General features: G+C 43.3%; 1 protein-coding gene across 2 annotated transcripts in view; it reads right to left on the reverse strand.

Annotated features, from left to right (window-relative positions):
* Positions 1–8,434: 8,434 nt before the first annotated feature.
* LOC115151489 (kinesin-like protein KIF14) overlaps positions 8,435–20,230 on the reverse strand; it is a 30,000-nt gene continuing 18,204 nt past the window's right edge. Inside the window, exons 22-30 of one of the 2 annotated variants that reach the window (XM_029695463.1) lie at positions 19,958–20,061; positions 19,572–19,802; positions 17,214–17,401; positions 16,348–16,500; positions 16,092–16,133; positions 14,816–14,938; positions 14,510–14,584; positions 13,042–13,183; positions 8,435–9,483 (exon numbers count right to left, since the gene is read on the reverse strand). In XM_029695463.1, coding sequence (XP_029551323.1) covers positions 9,098–9,483; positions 13,042–13,183; positions 14,510–14,584; positions 14,816–14,938; positions 16,092–16,133; positions 16,348–16,500; positions 17,214–17,401; positions 19,572–19,802; positions 19,958–20,061 — 1,444 coding nt within the window. In that variant the 3' untranslated portion in view covers positions 8,435–9,097. The remainder of the gene's footprint in view (positions 9,484–13,041; positions 13,184–14,509; positions 14,585–14,815; positions 14,939–16,091; positions 16,134–16,347; positions 16,501–17,213; positions 17,402–19,571; positions 19,803–19,957; positions 20,062–20,230) is intronic. The other variant, XM_029695464.1, reaches the window with a different exon arrangement.

The raw sequence follows: 20,230 nt of genomic DNA on the forward strand, positions 1-20,230 counted from the left end.
TGGCTGCTTTTCCTTCACTCTGCAGTCCAACTCATCCCGAACCATCTCAATTGGGTTGAGGTTGGGTGATTGTGGAGGCCAGGTCATCTGATGCAGCACTCCATCACTATCCTTCTTGGTAAAATAGCCCTTACACAACCTGGAGGTGTATTGGGTCATTGTCCTGTTGAAAAACAAATGACAGTCCCACTAAGAGCAAGCCAGATGGGATGGCGTATCGCTGCAGAATGCTGTGGTATCCATGCTGGTTAAGTGTGCTTTGAATTCTAAATAAATCACAGACAGTGTCACCAGCAAAGCACCCCCATACCATCACACCTCCTCCTCCATGCTTCATGGAGGGAACTACACATGCTGAAATCATTCGTTCACCTACTCTGCGTCTCACAAAGACACGGCAGTTGAAACCAAAAATCTCAAATTTGGACAATTCTGATCAAAGGACAGATTTCCACCGGTCTAATGTTCATTGCTTGTGTTTCTTGGCCCAAGCAAGTCTCTTCTTCTTATTGGTGCCCTTTCGTAGCGGTTTCTTTGCAGAAATTCGACCATGAAGGCCTGATTTATGCAGTCTCCTCTGAACAGTTGACGTTGAGATGTGTCTGTTACTTGAACTTTGTGAAGCATTTATTTGGGCTGCAATTTCTGAGGCTGGTAACTAATTAACTTATACTTTGCAGCAGAGGTAACTCTGGGTCTTCCTTTCCTGGGGAGGTCCTCATGAGAACCAGTTTAATCATAACGCTTGATGGTTTTTGCGACTGTACTTGAAAAAACGTTGAAAGTTCTTGACATTTTCCGTATTGACTGACCTTCATGTCTTAAACTAATGATGGACTGTCGTTTGTCTTTGCTAATTTGAGCTGTTCTTTCCATAATATGGACTTTGTCTTTTACCAAATAGGGCTATCTTCTGTATACCAACCCTACCTTGTCACAACACAATTTATTGGCTCAAACGCATTAAGTAATGAAATTCCACAAATTAACTTTTAACGAGGCACACCCATAAATTGAAATGCATTCCAGGTGACTACTTCATGAAGCTGGTTGAGAGAATGCCAAGAGTGTGCAAAGCTGTCAACAAGACAAAGGGTGACTACTTGGAAGAATCTCAAATATAAAATATGTATATTTGTTTACACTTTTTTTGGTTACTACATGATTCCACATGTGTTATTTCATAGTTTCGATGTCTTCACTATTATTCTAGAACATACAAAATAGTAAAAATATAGACAATCCCTTGAATGAGTAGGTGTGTCCAAACTTTTGACCGGTAGTGTACATCAACTTCTTAGTAAATAAAGAAGCAACTGCTACAATCTGAGCATATTTAAAACCACAAACATTTCTTTTTTTAACCTTTATTTTACCAGGCAAGTCAGTTGAGAACAAATTCTTATTTTCAATGATGGCCTAGGAACAGTGGGTTAACTGCCTTGTTAACATATTTCCTAAATGGGATTTTCTGGTTGTAAACTGGTCATACTGTATAACCAGAATACAACAAACTGGTTACACTGGTTAAAGACGTATTTTCACGACAACATCAAGACGGCATGAAAAATACATATTTTCATTGTTATCTGGTCAGATCACAACCAGTATTTACTTTTACAACCCGTATACACGCTGACCGTGGGATCGTTCCATAAATATAAACATTTAAGAGATAAAGGTGCTCAAAGTTGACTTATTTTTGCATACCCCACCATACCATGAGACATCGATGTTTTCATCACTGAAAAAAGATAGAAGGTTGAGTCTGATATATCATTAGAAAGCTTACAAAAACAGGATTGTCATAATAAAAAATAAAATCATTTTTTAAGCTATAACGTAAATTGTCAAAAAATGCATAAACTCAGATTTTCGTTCATGTTCAGACGTTGTAGTTTAGGCCCTATTCACGAAGTGTTTTTGTTGTGGCTGCCATTGGTTGAGACAAAGCATACATTTAAATATCTGATAAATGTACTAAAATGTGAATAAAGTAGAAATGTAAACTTTCAAATGTACTACAAAGATGGTTGGAGGTCACACGTCAAAGAATGTTGACTTGCATGGGAATATTCATTATTATAAATTAAACTGTCAATCCTCCATAGGAAATAAATCAATCAATCAAATGTATTTATGAAGCCCTTCTTACATCAGCTGATGTCACAAAGTGCTGTACAGAAACCCAGCCTAAAACCCCAAACAGCAAGCAATGCAGATGTAGAAACACAGTGGCTAGGAAAAACTCCATAGAAGGCAGGAACCTAGGAAGAAACCTAGAGAGGAACCAGGCCATGAGGGGTGGCCAGTCCTTTTCAGGCTGTGCCGGGTGGAGATTATAACAGTGGCCAAGATGTTCAAACGTTCATAGATGACCAGCAGGGTAAAATACTAATAATCACAGTGGTTGTAGAGAGTGCAACAGGTCAGTACCTCAAGAGTAAATGGTAGTTGGCTTTTCATAGCCAAGCATTCAGAGGTCGCCAGATATAGCAGACTGACCGTAGCCCCCCGGCACATAGACTAATGCAGCATAGATACTGGAATCTGAGATGGGTGGAGGTTTACACTGGCCCCTTCCGACAACATCTCCTCCACCGCACGACCCCGAGGGGGGCGCAAAACCATACAGGAATATCACGTCAGTGACTCAACCCACTCAAGTGGCGCACCCCTTCTAAGGACAGCATGGAAGAGCACCAGTAAGCCAGTGACTCAGCCCCTGTAATAGGGTTAGAGACAGACAATCCCAGACAAGAGAGGGGAGCCGGCCAGGCAGAGACAGCAAGAGCGGTTCGTCGCTCCAGTGCCTTGCCGTTCACCTTTGCACCCCTGGGCCAGACTACACTCAATCATAGGACCTACTGAAGAGATGAGTCTTCCGTAAACACTTAAAAGGTTGAGATCGAGTCTGCGTCTCTCACATGGGTAGGCAGACCATTCCATAAAAATGGAGCTCTATAGGAGAAAGCCCTGCCTCCAGCTGTTTGCTTAGAAATTCTAGAGACAATAAGGAGACCTGCATCTTATGACCATAGCCTACCTGTACTTACAATTGATTTGTCAGAGGACAAACCATCCACAGAGACAAACTGATATCTTTCCGACAGATAAGATCTAAACCAGGCAAGAACTTGTCCGTGTAGACCAATTAGGGTTTCCAATCTCTCCAAAAGAATGTGGTGATAGATGGGGTCAAAAGCAGCACTAAGGTCTAGGAGCACGAGGACAGATGTAGAGCCTTGGTCTGACGTCATTAAAATGTAATTTACCACCTTCGCGAGTGCAGTCTCAGTGCTATGATGGGGTCTAAAACCAGACTGAATCGTTGCTTGTCTTCAGGAAGGCAGTGAGTTGCTACACAACAGCTTTTCAAAAATGTTTGAGAGGAATGGGAGATTCGATATAGACCGATTCGTTTTTTACATTTTCCAGGTCAAGGTTTGACTTTTTCAAGAGAGGCTTTATTACTGCCACTTTTAGTGAGTTTGGTGCACATCTGGTGTATCGGGAGCCATTTATAATGTTCAACATAGGAGGGCCAAGCACAGGAAGTAGCTCTTTCAGTAGTTTAGTTGGATTAGGGTCCAGTATGCAGCTTCTAGGGTTAGAGGCCATGACAATTTTCTTGAATGCGTCAAGACATACATGGCTATAAAACTTGAGTGTCTCCATTGATCCTAGGTCCTGGAAGTTATGTGCAGACTAAGAACTGAGCTTTGGAGAAGTAAGCAGATTCAAAGAGAAGTCCGTAATTTGCTTTCTAATGATCATGACCTTTTTGTCGAAGAAATTCATGAATTCATCACTGCTCAAGTGAAAGGTTGGAAAAATAGGATGATCAAGCAGCAGTGAGGGCTCTTCGATACTGCACTTTACTGTCTTTCCAAGCTAGGCGGAAGACTTCCAGTTTGGTGGAGCGCCATTTCCGATCAAATGATCTGGAAACTTACTTCAGGGCTCTGGTATTTTCTGTATACCAGGGAGCTAATTTCTTGAGACAAATGTTTTTTGTTTTTAGGGGTGCGACTGCATCTATGGTATTACACAAGGTTAAATTTAGATCCTCAGGTGGTTAACCGATTTTTGTACTCCGACACGCTTGTCCTCCACACACAGACAACAATCACCCTCAAAGCATCGTTACCTATCGCTCCACAAAACTACTTCAAGGTCTCAGAGCGAGTGACGTCACCGATTGAAACGTTATTAGCACGCACTCAGCTAACTAGCTAGCTATTTCACACCGGTTACATCTGGAGGGCATCTAGTAATCTTTGGGTTGTCCGAGAAGTTATAGCATGGCTTTTGATGATCCTTGGCTGGGGTCTGAGCAGATTATTTGCTATGATTGCAAATAAAATATGTTGGTCCAATAGTCAAATCAAATCAAACTTTGTCACATGCGCCGAATACAAGTGTAGACCTTACTGTGAAATTCTTACTCACAAGCCCTTAACCAACAGTGCAGTTCATGAAGAGTTAAGAAAATATTTAGCAAATAGAGTAAAAAATGAAATATATATAAAAACAAAACGAAGCTATATACAGGGGGTGCCGGTACCGAGTCAGTGTGCGGGGGTACAGGTTAGTAATGAGGCTATATACAGGGGGTGCCGGTGCCGAGTCAGTGTGCGGGGGTACAGGTTAGTAATGAGGCTATATACAGGGGGTGCCGGTGCCGAGTCAGTGTGCGGGGGTACAGGTTAGTAATGAGGCTATATACAGGGGGCGCCGGTACCGAGTCAGTGTGCGGGGGTACAGGTTAGTAATGAGGCTATATACAGGGGGCACCGGTGCCGAGTCAGTGTGCGGGGGTACAGGTTAGTAATGAGGCTATATACAGGGGGTACCGGTACCGAGTCAGTGTGCAGGGGTACAGGTTAGTAATGAGGCTATATACAGGGGGTGCCGGTACCGAGTCAGTGTGCGGGGGTACAGGTTAGTAATGAGGCTATATACAGGGGGTACCGGTACCGAGTCAGTGTTCGGGGGTACAGGTTAGTAATGAGGCTATATACAGGGGGTGCCGGTACCGAGTCAGTGTGTGGGGGTACAGGTTAGTAATGAGGCTATATACAGGGGGTAACGGTACCGAGTCAGTGTGTGGGGGTACAGGTTAGTCAAGGTAATTTGTATATGTAGGTAGGGGTGAAGTGACTATGCATAGATAATAAACAGTGAGTAGCAGCAGTGTACAAAACAAATGGAGGGAGGAAGGTCAATGTAAATAGTCTGGTGGCCATTTGATTAATTGTTCAGCAGTCTTATGGCTTGGGGGTAGAAGCTGTTAAGGAGCCTTTTGGTTCTAGACTTGGAGCTCCGGTACCACATGCCGTGCGGTAGCAGAGAAAACAGTCTATTACTTGGGTGACTGGTGTCTCTGACAATTTTATGTGCTTTCCTCTGACACCGCCTGGATGGCAGGAAGCTTGGCCCCAGTGATGTACTGGGACGTATGCACTACCCTTTGTAGTGCCTTACAGTCAGATGTCGAGCAGTTGCCATACCAGGCGGTGATGCAACCACTCAGGATGTTCTCGATGGTGCAGCTGTAGAACCTTTTGAAGATCTGGGGACCCATGCCATATCTTTTCAGTCTCCTGAGGGGGAATAGGTTTTATCGTGCCCTCTTCACAAATGTCTTGGTGTGTTTGGACCATGATAGTTTGTTGGTGATGTGGACACCAAGGAACTTGAAACTCTCGACCCGCTCCACTACAGCCCCGTTGATAATAATGGGGGCCTGTTTGGTCCCCCTTTTCCTGTAGTCCACGATCAGCTTCTTTGTCTTGCTCACATTGAGGGAGAGGTTGTTGTCCTGGCTTCACACTGCCAGTTCTCTGACCACCTCCCGATAGGCTGTCTCATTGTTGTCGGTGATCAGGCCTACAACTGTTGTGTCGTCAGCAAACTTAATGGTGGTGTTGGAGTCGTGTTTGGCCACGCAGTCGTGGGTGAATAGGGAGTACAGGAGGAGACTAAGTACACACCCCTGAGGGGCCCCAGGGTTGAGGATCAGTGCGGCAGAGGTGTTGTTGCCTACCCTTACTACTTGGGGGCGGCCCGTCAGGAAGTCCAGGATCCAGTTGCAGAGGGAGGTGTTTAGTCCCAGGGTCCTTAGCTTAGTGGGCACTATGGTGTTGAACTCTGGGCTGTAGTCAACAGCATTCTCACATAGGTGTTCCTTTTGTCCAGGTGGGAAAGGGCAGTGTGGAATGCGATTGAGATTGTGTTATCTGTAGATCTGCTGGGGCGGTATGCAAATTGGAGTGGGTCTAGGGTCTAGCCTTTCAAAGCACTTCATGGCTACCGACGTGAATGCTACGGGGCGGTAATCATTTAGGCAGGTTACGCTTCCTTGGGCACAGGGACTCTGGTGGTCTGCTTGAAACATGTAGGTATTACAGACTCGATCAGGGAGAGGTTGAAAATGTCTGTGAAGATACTTGCCAGTTGGTCTGCACATGCTTTCGTACATGTCCTGGTAATCAGTCTGGCCCCGCGGCTTTGTGAATGTTGACCTGTTTAAAAGGTCTTGCTCACGTGCATGCTTCAGTGTTGCTTGACTCGAAGCGAGCATAAAAGGCATTTAACTCGTCTGGTAGGCTCACGTCACTGGGCAGCTCGTGTCTGAAGTTCCCTTTGTAGTCCGTAATAGTTTTCGAGCCCTGCCATATCCGACGAGCGTCAGAGCAGGTGTAGTAGGTGCAGGATTATGACGGGACAAACTAGATCCAGGGTATGACTGTGGCAATGAGTAGGTCTGGAGACATGTTGGACAAAACCCAATGGCTCCGAAAGCCTTTTGGAGTGGGTCTGTGGAATTCCCATGTGAATATTGAAGTCACCAAAATGTTGAATATTATCTGCCATGACTACAATGTCCGATAGGAATTCAGGGAACTCGGTGAGGAATGCTGTATAAGGCCCAGTAGGCCTGTAAATAGTAGCTACAAAAAGTGATTGAAAAAGCTGCATAGATTTCGTGACTAGAAGCTCATAGGACGAAAAGTCATTTTCTTTAATGTAAATTGAAATTTGCTGTTGTAAATGTTAGCAACACCTCCACCTTTGCTGGATGCGCAGGGAATATGGTCACTGGTGTAACCAGGAGGAGCCATGTTTCAGTCAGGCCAATCACATCAAGATTATGATCAGTGATTAGTTCATTGACTATGACCGTCTTGGAAGTGAGGGATCTAACATTAAGTAGCCATATTTTGAGTTGTGCGATATCACAATCTCTCTCAATAATGGCATGAATGGAGGTTTCTATTCCAGTGAGATTGCTAAAGCGAACACCGCCATGTTTAGTTTTGCCCAACCTAGAGGGCACAGACCAGTTTTGCCAACTAATTTTCAGGGTAAATTGCTAGAGGCAGGTTGATTTATTTCTAAAAGTTGCTAAATGACGTTGTGATGTCATTGCGTGATAACGTAAAACTGCGTCATTACGTAGAATACACAATAACGTTACTAAAATTGACTGGCCATCTCGGCAACAAATAGGATTTGACATTTGTTCAGGTACAGACTCCCACTCTTTTCTGTACTTCTGGCTGTACAATTTTGATTGAGACTTGTTGATTGATGTTGTAAGTTATGTTCAAGATCAAACATTCGTGACCAACTATATTCATTGGGTGTCACTCACAATGCACTTTTACAGCCAGGCACGTGTGTTGTGACTGAGTGACAGAGAAAATCGTTTTTGTGTCATTTAGAGGGAAAATGCATGCATTTTAGCATTTGAGTCACTTTTCAAATGTTCAAAATACATTTTTAAAAGTAGCTAAATTTGTTGCTAGGTGCTGTTTGACAAAAAAATTGCCAGGGTAGTCTGAAAATTGCTAAATTGGCATCACTGGCACAGACACGGTCTCAATGGTGATAGCGGTGCTGACTACACGGAGTGCGCTAGGAACGTTTTATATCGAATGTCTATAAGGCAATCTAATTAAATATACATTTGAGTTGCAAAGGCACAAGCTACATGTCCAGATATGGAATTCTGAATGAGTAATTTATCTTAAATGTTAAAGTTTCCACCTACCTGAGGTTAAGTAAATGGATGGTGTCCAAAGTTTGTGCGTTTTCTTCAGCCTTCGACGATGATTTAAATATTTATAGATTAGAAAATGTGGCGCAGGAGGACTAAACATAAACAAGTTCATGGCGTTGTTTGTAACCCTGAAACAGTCTTTATTCAATGTACATTTCATAGACTTAAGGGAACCTCTTAAGTGACATGGCATTTATGAAGCGATGCAGAGGGTGGGAGAGAAGAGTAATGTACGGGGCTGTTTCTAGTGCTCGACTGAGAGACAATGATCTTTACTTACTACTGTAGCTATTGCACACATATCCATACATTTTAGGATACTAAAATACGCATTTATGGAGTCCAGAAGAAAAAGATGAACACAAGTAGAGAAATATACATTTATTGCCCTCACTCGTAATGTTACATGATTGTGAGGTATCAAAATCTTTACCAAGAGACAAAAAGTGTCATGAATGAGAAGCCAAAAATGACTTTGTGCAAGGTTTTTAAGTGAATATAGTTGACGCACTGATCGCCTCCCAAGGATAGCTTGACCGTGACACCGCTTTGAGTGAGCTACAGTAAGTTGTGCCTTCACCTACATATGTATTAATGCAACAATATGAAAAACAGACGTTACACATAAAAAGGAACCAAGAATGAGAAGATCTAACCAAACTGGCAAACAAATCCACTGCTGTTAATTTAATTACCATTTACTTTACAATCTAATGAAATATTTAATGGCCAAAATAAAGGATTCAACTGGGAACCTTGGGTTTTAGTGCAATTGGATGGACCGTTGACGTAAACATTCTCACTGTAAGTTCTTTCTATCAATGGCATTGAACCAGTATATTTTATACATTGATTATCTGGGTCATGTTCATTAGGGCACACCGTAGCAAAATGTTTTGCAACAGAAACCAAAAAACAAGTGTTCCTTATTGGACAAGTTCAGATCTCACCACCTCCCCATTTACCAGTTTTTTCAGTAGTTTCATGCCTACAGAAACACGACCCAGATCAGCTCATCGCGCCTGTGCATCAAACCCAACACACGTCATCATCGTTAGACGAAGACACCCCTGAAGACAGAGAATAAACAATCTTAGGGTCTCCTCTGTTCATTCCCATGGCTGAAGCCACCAGGGGTCCCTCCTTAACCAGACTCATTTCTACTAAGCTTTTCTCTGAGCCAAAAGACCCCGTCTTCTCCTCCTCATTGCCCTGGGGGTTGAAGGCGTTACTCAGGGATTGCAGGGCAGCGTGGAGCTCGTCCCGGGCCGCCATGACGGTCTGCACGCAGGGCAGACGGAGGTTGAAGTTGTTGGTAGCCGACCCCGTGGCGCCACTGGGGAGGCTGTTGATGACCTCTTCGATGGTCTTGGACGAGGAGAAGACAGTTTCTTCGCAGGCGTCACTGGTTTTACCTGGGCACGGAAACAACATTCTTAATATAGTAAAACACACACACACACACACACACACACACACACACACACACACAACTTACTGGTCATTTCATCTGTCTGTCTCCTTCCCTTGATGATTACTGGTTGATAAAAATATATATTGCTCAAACCTATCCAGCACATAAGTTGAAGTCACAATGAAATAAATACAAGGAAAATAAGGTATTTAGGTCAGTTACATCTTAGACAATGTCCTTTATGTTTTGAAGGTAATACTGAGGAAACTGTAGCCTTTTTTTCTCCTAGGCCAAACAGAGTACTTGGGAGGGAGAGAGCAGAGTGGAGCTGCCTGATGGTCAGACTGTGTGAGTACCTCGGAGGGCGAGGAAGAGAGCAGAGTGGAGCTGCCTGATGGCCTGACTGGATCAGTACCAGACTATTTGACTGAAGTGAGGAGCAAGTTTCCCCAAAGGCTCACCCGCTCCAATTTCACTCCAGTAGCGCTCACTTCACCAGCTCAGGGCATGCCCGGCCCAGCATGCATCTGTAGACTACTTGTGTACTGCCAACAGCCCCTTGCTTAAGCTACTGTCATGGAGTTCACTAAATATTTTCACAAAGAAACTGATAAAAACACACAGGTGCAAATATCAAGGTGACTTACAAAGATGAGGACCAAGAGGGAGTGCGGTAATGTAGCGTCCACAACTAAAGAATCATTGTGGAATCTGAAGAGACACGTATCCGGAAAGCATGATGGTATACTTACTACGTGCACATGCTAACGGAAAGGAACGAGGTGCGTAGCTAGCTAAGTGTGTCATTGAATAAATACTTTTTCCTTCACAAAAAAATCTGACCTCTTATTATTAAAAAAAAGAAGAAGGTTTAGTTGATTTTCGTTCTATTATCTATATATAATAGGCTAACACTGATTTTGGCCCAATAGGCCTGGCATTTCCCACTTTCAAGGAACTTTCTGTTTTGATTGTTTTTTTTTTGGCAAAATAACCCTAATAAAAAAACATTAGGCCTACCTACAGAAAAATAAGAAGGGTAGAATAGAAGGGTGTTTAGCATCCCGAGTGGCTCTGCAAGCGTAGAGAGGGTATTCTCCGCTGCTGGCCTGCTCTCTAGGCAACATCATACGAGAGCCTGACGCCACAGAATCTGACCAAACTCGCGTTACTAAAAAAAATTGAATAAGGATTTATTTTTTTATAGACTATAATGATTTAATACAAACAAATGTTTAAAATGCTGCCAGCCTAGTTTCCCTGCCAGCTTAGTGTGTTGCGTTCGCAAATGCATTTCTTTGTAGGCTGTAGCCTTGAAATAATAGGCTAATAATATAGCCAAAATAATTCAATTTTTGTTCCTTCTATCTGGCTCCTGACCTATTTAGAGTGTTAAAAGGCTGTTTAATATGACATGTGTCCTATTTACAGTGGTTATATGCTGTTTAATATGACATGTAGTCTATTCAGAGTGTTAAAAGGCTGTTTAATATGACATGTAGCCTATTTACAGTGGTTATATGCTGTTTAATATGACATGTAGTCTATTTAGAGTGTTAAAAGGCTGTTAAATATGACATGTGTCCTATTTACAGTGGTTATATGCTGTTTAATATGACATGTAGTCTATTTACAGCGGTTATATGCTGTTTAATATGACATGTGTCCTATTTACAGTGGTTATATGCTGTTTAATATGACATGTGTCCTATTTACAGTGGTTATATGCTGTTTAATATGACATGTAGTCTATTTACAGTGGTTATATGCTGTTTATTATGACATGTAGTCTATTTACAGTGGTTATATGCGGTTTAATATGACATGTAGTCTATTTACAGTGGTTATATGCTGTTTAATATGACATGTAGCCTATTTAGAGTGTTAAAAGGCTGTTTAATATGACATGTGTCCTATTTAGAGTGTTAAAAGGCTGTTTAATATGACATGTAGCCTATTTAGAGTGTTAAAAGGCTGTTTAATATGACATGTAGCCTATTTAGAGTGTTAAAAGGCTGTTTAATATGACATGTAGCCTATTTAGAGTGTTAAAAGGCTGTTTAATATGACATGTAGCCTATTTAGAGTGTTAAAAGGCTGTTTAATATGACATGTAGCCTATTTAGAGTGTTAAAAGGCTGTTTAATATGACATGTAGCCTATTTAGAGTGTTAAAAGGCTGTTTAATATGACATGTAGCCTATTTAGAGTGTTAAAAGGCTGTTTAATATGACATGTAGTCTATTTAGAGTGTTAAAAGGCTGTTTAATATGACATGTAGCCTATTTAGAGTGTTAAAAGGCTGTTTAATATGACATGTAGCCTATTTAGAGTGTTAAAAGGCTGTTTAATATGACATGTAGCCTATTTAGAGTGTTAAAAGGCTGTTTAATATGACATGTAGCCTATTTATAGTGTTTTAAAGGCTGTTTAATATGACATGTAGTCTATTTATAGTGTTTTAAAGGCTGTTTAATATGACATGTAGCCTATTTACAGTGGTTATATGCTGTTTAATATGACATGTAGTCTATTTAGAGTGTTAAAAGGCTGTTTAATATGACATGTAGCCTATTTACAGTGGTTATATGCTGTTTAATATGACATGTAGTCTATTTAGAGTGTTAAAAGGCTGTTTAATATGACATGTAGTCTATTTAGAGTGTTAAAAGGCTGTTTAATATGACATGTAGTCTATTTAGAGTGTTAAAAGGCTGTTTAATATGACATGTAGCCTATATGAAATAATGTGCGCTTCTTGTTTATTGAAATAATTTTCATTAAACTCCATATGGTTCGGTTTCAACACTTCAAAACCAAATGGTAGGTTCAAGTAGTCACAAAAATAGATGGGTGTTGGTTAAATTGTGATTTTAATGAATGGAGCAAATTTGGAGCGGAAGTTTTTTTTTCTTCCTTTTGAGCGAGGAGCGGTTTGGAAATGACTGGAGTGAGATTTCCAACAGCTCAACTCGGTTCACATACTCTGATCAGTACCAGAGAGAGAGAGCGGAGTGGAGCTGCCTGATCGCCAGACTGTGAGTACCTCGGAGGGCGAGAGAGAGAGCGGAGTGGAGCTGCCCGATGGCCAGACTGTGAGTACCTCGGAGGGCGAGAGAGAGAGCAGAGTGGAGCTGCCCGATGGCCAGACTGGGAGTACCTCGGAGGGCGAGAGAGAGAGCAGAGTGGAGCTGCCCGATGGCCAGACTGCGAGTACCTCGGAGGGCGAGAGAGAGAGCAGAGTGGAGCTGCCCGATGGCCAGACTGCGAGTACCTCGGAGGGCGAGAGAGAGAGCAGAGTGGAGCTGCCCGATGGCCAGACTGCGAGTACCTCGGAGGGCGAGAGAGAGAGCAGAGTGGAGCTGCCCGATGGCCAGACTGCGAGTACCTCGGAGGGCGAGAGAGAGAGCAGAGTGGAGCTGCCCGATGGCCAGACTGTGAGTACCTCGGAGGGCGAGAGAGAGAGCAGAGTGGAGCTGCCCGATGGCCAGACTGCGAGTACCTCGGAGGGCGAGAGAGAGAGCAGAGTGGAGCTGCCTGATGGCCAGACTGTGAGTACCTCGGAGGGCGAGAGAGAGAGCAGAGTGGAGCTGCCTGATGGCCTGGTTGAGCTGGAACAGTTTGGCTGCCGTGTTCTTCACTCTGTGCAGGTGTGACGGATCAAGGTCCTCACCACTCCTCTCCGAGCCTTCATCCCTCTCCTGTACACACACACACACACACACACACACACACACACACACACCACACACACACACACACACACACGCACACGCACGCACACACGCGCACGCACACACGCACGCACACGCGCGCGCGCACACACGCACACGCACACACACACACACCTTACAGTTGATGTTATTGGAAAATGGTGCCTTTCCAAGGGGATACAATATATTGTCCATTTAGGACAAAATTCATTTTATGAAGCCACCATACAATTACACACAAAAAAAAACAACACGCTTTTTATGGCTTTGGGCAGGCTGCCTCAGTCCAAAAGTTATTTTTATAAATTATCGGGATGGAAAAACAAACGACTAAAACCAGATATATTCATGCATGTAGAAAAGATAAATGGACCTATATTTTTTTGAGAACTAACAAATCACCAAATTAAGAGAAAGACAGTCTGGGAGAATTTAAATGGAAAATTCCCAAAACATTGAATTTAGCAGTATTTATTTGTATTATGTTTGAGCAAAATAACAGCATTAGCTGTGGAAAAATGCATGAAACTAGCCTTAAAACTGCAACATTTCTCTCTGCTCCATGAGAAAATGTTGCAGTTTTAAAGCTATAATTTGTAGAATTGCAGGAAATTGGCTTCAAAATGACCAACAGGCCGACCGCGCTCATTGCCACGCTCCACGTCACGTCCCCTGCCACCTAAGACCCTTTTCGATCCAGAGAAACCTTGCACTTTAAACCATTCAATATGGAAAACACTGGAAAAAGATTATAATTAACCCATTTCCTCTGAGAAACCTATTAAAGCCCTTCCTCCATACACTCCAGTGGTGCAGAAACACTTGATTCCAATCAAATATAGTTTCACTGCAATGGTGCAACGACATAAAACATATGACAATTTCAACACTTGTGTCACCGGCATGAAAACAAAAATTAAACCATGGCTCTACCCATCTCTGGAAGAGGCCCACAGAGACTCAACATGCGTCTGGTTTTGTCCGTCCGACCCCTTTTGTTTGACAACAATGGGGGGGGGCATCTAGCCCGGCCGATGAGCAACACTGACAGAGGCGATAGTTTGTGCACAGCAGATAACGGCAAACAAGCACGTTAAAAGGGCTGACGGATGGCGCTTCACTCAACACATCCATTGCCTGAACGACTGGCCCAACGTGAGACCGTAGCGTTAAGGCTGGCTATAGCTTTTTAGTAGAGCGTTCCCTTTACCAGGCTGGCTGTAGGAGGGGCTACTAATCTGAAGCGTTTAAACACGTGTCATGAAAGACTGACAGGGCTGGTTAATAAGTTTGTGATGGTTGCTCAGTGCTCACCGTCATGTGGCAGTGGATATAACTCTGGAGAGCGCAGGACAGGTCGAGCGTCTTCGACTTGAGACTCTGCAAAACCTGTCAGAAACACAGGCCATACGGTATCTTGTTGGAAGACAAATGGTTGATAACAGAGAAAAATAGGTATACTAAAGAAACAATATTGCAATGATATTCCGGATAATCTCCTATGCAAGTCATTATTGCCATTCATGGCTTTAAAACGTTTTTTTTAACATTACATTTCATTGATGATCCCTCTGAAAAGTATATCAAAACAACTCCTATAGATAAATGGTGACTAGGTACCGGAGTCCTGGGGTAGGTCAGCTGAGCATCGCTTAGCATCTCCTTGGAGATCGTCAGGCCCTCCTCCAGGAGAGAGTGCACCCCTTTACAGGTCCCCTCCAACAGAGACAGGACCACAGACCGCTGGGGGGAAAGAGAGGGAGACAACCTTTAACAAGAAGGATCTTGAACAACCGACTAAGCCTAGTGTTCATAGAGTCAGTAGACCTAGTGTTCATAGAGTCAGTAGGCCTAGTGTTCATAGAGTCAGTAGGCCTAGTGTTCATAGAGTCAGTAGGCCTAGTGTTCATAGAGTCAGTAGGCCTAGTGTTCATAGAGTCAGTAGGCCTAGTGTTCATAGAGTCAGTAGGCCTAGTGTTCATAGAGTCAGTAGGCCTAGTGTTCATAGTCAGTAGGCCTACTGACTATCTTGAAAGCTTTTCTGTCCCATTCTAGCCTCTACGAGCAATTTGGAGGGTGGTATCAGCATGAAACCACAACCTTTGACCCTCCACAAACTAATGAGGAAGAGCACCCAGGCATCTATATACAACTACACACTACCCGGACAGTTTATTAGGTACACCCATCTAGTACTTCGGGGCATTCTACAAGGTGTTGGAAATGTTCCACGGGGATATAAGTCCATTCTGACTCGATGGCATCACACAGTTGCTGCAGATTGGACTGCGGTACAGTCATGCTGTGAACAGCCCGTTTCATCTCATCCCAAACATGCTCTATTAGGTAGAGGTCTGGGGACTGACCAGGCCGCGCTCAAGTAAACTGAACTCGCTGTCATGTTCCAGGCGTTTTTCTTCCACTCCTCAATTGTCCAGTGTTGGTGATGGCGTGTCCACTGGACGCCGCTTCTTCTTGTTTTTATCTGATAGGAGTGGAACCCGGTGTGGTCGTCTGCGGCAATAGCCCATCCGTGACGAGGTTCAACCAGGTCCCGAGGTGCCGTTCTGCACACCACTGTTGAACTGCGCCGCCTTTTTGTGGCCCTCCCTCCTCCTAGCTTGCACGATTCTTGCCATTCTTCTTCGACCTCTCATGAACGAGCTGTTTTCCCCCCCACAGGACTGCTGCTGGCTGGATGTTTTTCCACACCATTCTCCCAGGACACTGGGAGCCCAGGAGGGCGTCCGTTTCTGAGATACTGGAACGATGGCGATCATACCACACTCAAAGTCACTTAGGTCACTCGTTTTGCCCATTCTAACGTTTAATAGAACAGTAACTGAATGTCTTGATGCCTGTCTGCCTGCTTTATATAGAAAACCACGTAACTCACCATCTGTTGAACAGATCCTTTTTGGTGAACGGGGTGGTGTACCTAATAATCTGAGATTTACACACATTTTTTTTTTTGGTTATTTCCTGCTATTCCCACCAAAACAGCACAGTCTTCACAGCCAGTATTTTTTCCCCCACCTCATTTTCAATCATTATGAAAGGCAGTATATGGTGTGTGAGTGAGCGCGAGAGAGAGAGGGTGAGCGCGAGAGGGTGAGCGTAAGTGAGAGACCGATGTGGTATCGTAGTGTTACCTTGCCCGTGGCCTCGGCCCACAGCTCGGTCACGTGGAGCTGGGTCCCGGTCAACGCCGCCAGGTGGCTGATGACCTGCAGGGCCGAGTCCAGACACTGACCACTCTTCCCGTGGGCCTCGTTCACCATGGACGAGATCTCAGAGTCACAGCCCTGGGGACCACACGGGAAATGGACATTAAATAAACAATTGGTTAATGAATTAAAACTGTCTTTTTATTTTAATGTATTTTGAGTATTTGTGAATGTGAAGCCATATTATATTGGGGAGAGGGTGGAGAAGGTTAAAAAATATGTTTAGTGCTGGTACTAGATAGGAATTTTGTATATATTTATTTGACTCAAGGTTGAGAATTCCCCTATGCTCGTACATTTCCATACGAGCAGTGAAACAGCTCAAAGCTAAAACCTGTCAATCACAGATGTGAATTTTGATAGAGCCAGTAAGGTGTCAAACTGACTCAACTGGAAAGGATTTGCCTTTTAGTACCTTTGAGTCTTTTCAAATTAACTGAGACAAAATCCGAGATTTTTCTAGAATGTCTTTACTGTAATTCACCATGAAATGATTTGCACTAAACCAGTCAACAATGCATATGTTGTGCTGTACAAAAGGTGCATATGCCTGTTGCTGGTGCATAGCTCCATCCTGTATGTTGCACAGCCACATTCAGCTGCTACTGTACTGAATCATTTCAAGGCTCCGATGGGTGACGGGGTCTTTGTCTACATTTATTCAATTCAAACTTTAGCCAACCTATAGCTATTTATCCAGGATAGTATCACAATCTCTTTTTCAAGAGTACATTGTCAGTAGCTTTACAAAGAATAAAACATGAAAAATATAAAAAAACAAGGATGTTTACCTGGATGAGAAGCTGAAAGTAGCCTCCCATTCTCTTGACTTGGGTCTTGAGCTCCTCTGCGTTAACGTAGAGCGTTGCGGTTCTGGGATCTATACTGGTCACCCACTGCATGGTGATGAACACGGCTCTCTGGATGGCTGAGGTGGCCTTCACCAGCTGACTCTGTGCCTCAGCCTCAAACACAAACACTGGAACAGACAGAATAAATAAAAAATCAGGTTAGCATTTCAAAAGGAGCAGGGAGAAAAAAAACACAAAAAAAACCCACTACCTTCAGAAAGTATTCATACCCCTTGACTTATTCCACATTTTGTTGCGCGACAGCCTAAATTCATTTTAAATAGGTGTTTTTCCCCTCTCACCCATCTACACACAATACCCTATCATGACAACCGGAAAACATGTTCTTAGAAATGTATTGAAAATGAAATACAGTAATCTCATTTACATAAGTATTCACACCCCTTTGCTGTGACACTCCAAATTGAGCTCAGGTGTATCCAATTTCCTTTGATCATTCTTGACATGTCACTACAACTTGGAGTCCACTTGTGGCCAATTAAATTGTTTGGACATGATTTAGAAAGAACCATTTGTCTATATAAGGTCCCACAGTTGACAGTGGATGTCTGAGTAGAAACTGTATCATGAAGTCCAAGGAACTGACCGTAGATCTCAGAGAATTGTGTTGAGGCATATATCTGGGGAAGATTATGAAACAATTTCTAGAATGTTGAAGGTTTCCGAGAGCACAGTGGTCTCCATAATTGGAGAAAAAAAAATTGGAACTACCCAGACTCTGACTAGAGCTGGTCGTCCGACCAAACTAGGCAACAAGGACCTTGGTCAGGGAGGTGACCAAGAACCCAATGACCACTCTGATAGTTCCTTGGCTGAGATGGAATAACCTGCCAGAAGGACAAGTCTCTTCACCAATCTGGACTTTATGGGAGAGTGGCCAGACGAAAGCTCTGTCCAACAATCAAGCTCTGTCAAGTTGATTGTTGATCATTGCTAGACAGACGTTTTCAAGTCTTGCCATACATTTAAGGAGATAAGTCAAAACTGTAACTCGGCCAATCGGGAACACTCCATGTTGTCCTGGTAAGCAACACCAGTGTGTATTTGACCTTGTGTTTTAGGTTATCATCTTGCTGAAAGGTGAATTTGTCCTCTGGGATTTTGCCTGTTCTTAGCTCTATTCAATAAAAAAAATATATAATAATTACATTTAAAAATTAAAAAATTCATCCAGAAAACTCCAGTCCTTAAATCGACGACAAGCATCCCCATAACATGATGCAGCCACCACCATGCTTGACAATATGAAGCGTAGTCAGCTTTGTATTCAGGGCAATAAATGTATTTCTTTGCCACATTTTTTTACAGTATTACTTTAGTTCCTTATTACAAAAAGGATGCATGTTTTGTAATATTTTTATTCTGTACAGGCATCTTTATTTTAACTCTGTCTATTAGGTTAGTATTGTGGAGTAACTACAATGTTGGTCCATCTTCAGTTTTCTCCTATCACAACCGTTAAAAATGCTGTTTTAAAGTCTGCATTGGCCTCATGGTGAAATCCCTGAGCGGTTTCCCTCCTCTCCGGCAACGGAGTTAGGAAGGACGCCTTTATTCTTTATATAGTGACTGGGTGTATTGATAGATCATCCAAAGTGTAATTAATAACTCCACCATGCTCAAACGGATATTCAATGCTTCCCACAGTTGTGTCAAGTTGGCTGGATGTCCTTTTGGTGGGGAACCATTGTTTATAGACACGGGAAACTGCGTGGAAAAACCCAGCAGCATTGAAGTTATTGACTCAAACTGGTGCGCCTGGCACCTACTACCATACCCTGTTCAAAAGGCACTTAGACCTTTCGTCTTGCCCCTTCACCCTCTGAATGGCACAGATACACAATCCATGTCTCAATTTAACCGGTCTCATCCCTTTCATCTACACTGATTGAAGTGGATTTAACAAGTGACATAAAAAAGGGATCATAGCTTTCACCTGGTCAGCTATGTCACTCAGTGTATACTTCCATTCATTTTTTAAAAACCGGTGCCTTCAGACGAGTCTTGTGGGCATCCTAGACCAAAACAACCAACATGTACGTGTTCATTAAAGTCTCACCCTTCCACAGAGTAGTCATATTAGTTTGTAGGCCAAACCGTTTGGACGCTACAGACGTTTCCGTGAGAAGACTGATTTTTGGGATGTGTCAAGGTGTGTCAAACACCGTTGTAGCTCCAACCACCATCCACTGCAGATGTGGTGGATTGAGACACAGCCCATGCACAAAAATGAAATAATGTCGAAGGCCCATTCCTAGTCGTGAAACGGAGACTTACTGTTCTCCTCACTGTCATTGTCCAGGCCGTCATACAGGTCGGAGATGGTCGTCACGGCCGTGTGCACACAGCAGAGGTCAGAGGTCAGCCTGTCTGCCATGCTCTCCTCGTGGCTATGACACTCGCGCAGCTGCCCTACCGTCTGACCAATCAGATCTTTGCAGATCCCCGGCAGGATGGAGTCTGACGAGCTTGGGTGCAGAGAGGGTGGTTTGGCCACACCCAACAGACCTGGAACAAAACAAAACAGACAAGTTAGGTGAAATATAACAGAATCTCCATGTGACTATGAGGAAGTGGTTTCTAACAGCTAACGATATACTGTCCTATATGTGGTAGTCTGGTAAAAAAAAAAGAGACAAAGTCCTTCCCTCAAACACGCTTACCAGAGGACTGTGGCAAGTTGCTATTATGAAGGCTCTGAATAGGGTGCACTCTGATTTCATAGAGACGCCCTGAAATCCTCCTGCTCTTCAACAGGCTTCTGCTCCTATAGGGAACAACAACAAAAAAAAAACACATTACTAATGTGTCTTAGAATGGATCCCAACGGTCTAAACCAGTGTTGTGTGTCATCAACAACAAATTCATGATTGACAGGCACCACGCCACATCTCATTCAACTGTCCTATCTTCTCAGAGCAGAGCATGGAGGAGGA

This window comes from Salmo trutta, chromosome 17 (assembly GCF_901001165.1).
Source record: "Salmo trutta chromosome 17, fSalTru1.1, whole genome shotgun sequence".
NCBI classification, from domain to species: Eukaryota; Metazoa; Chordata; class Actinopteri; order Salmoniformes; family Salmonidae; genus Salmo; species Salmo trutta.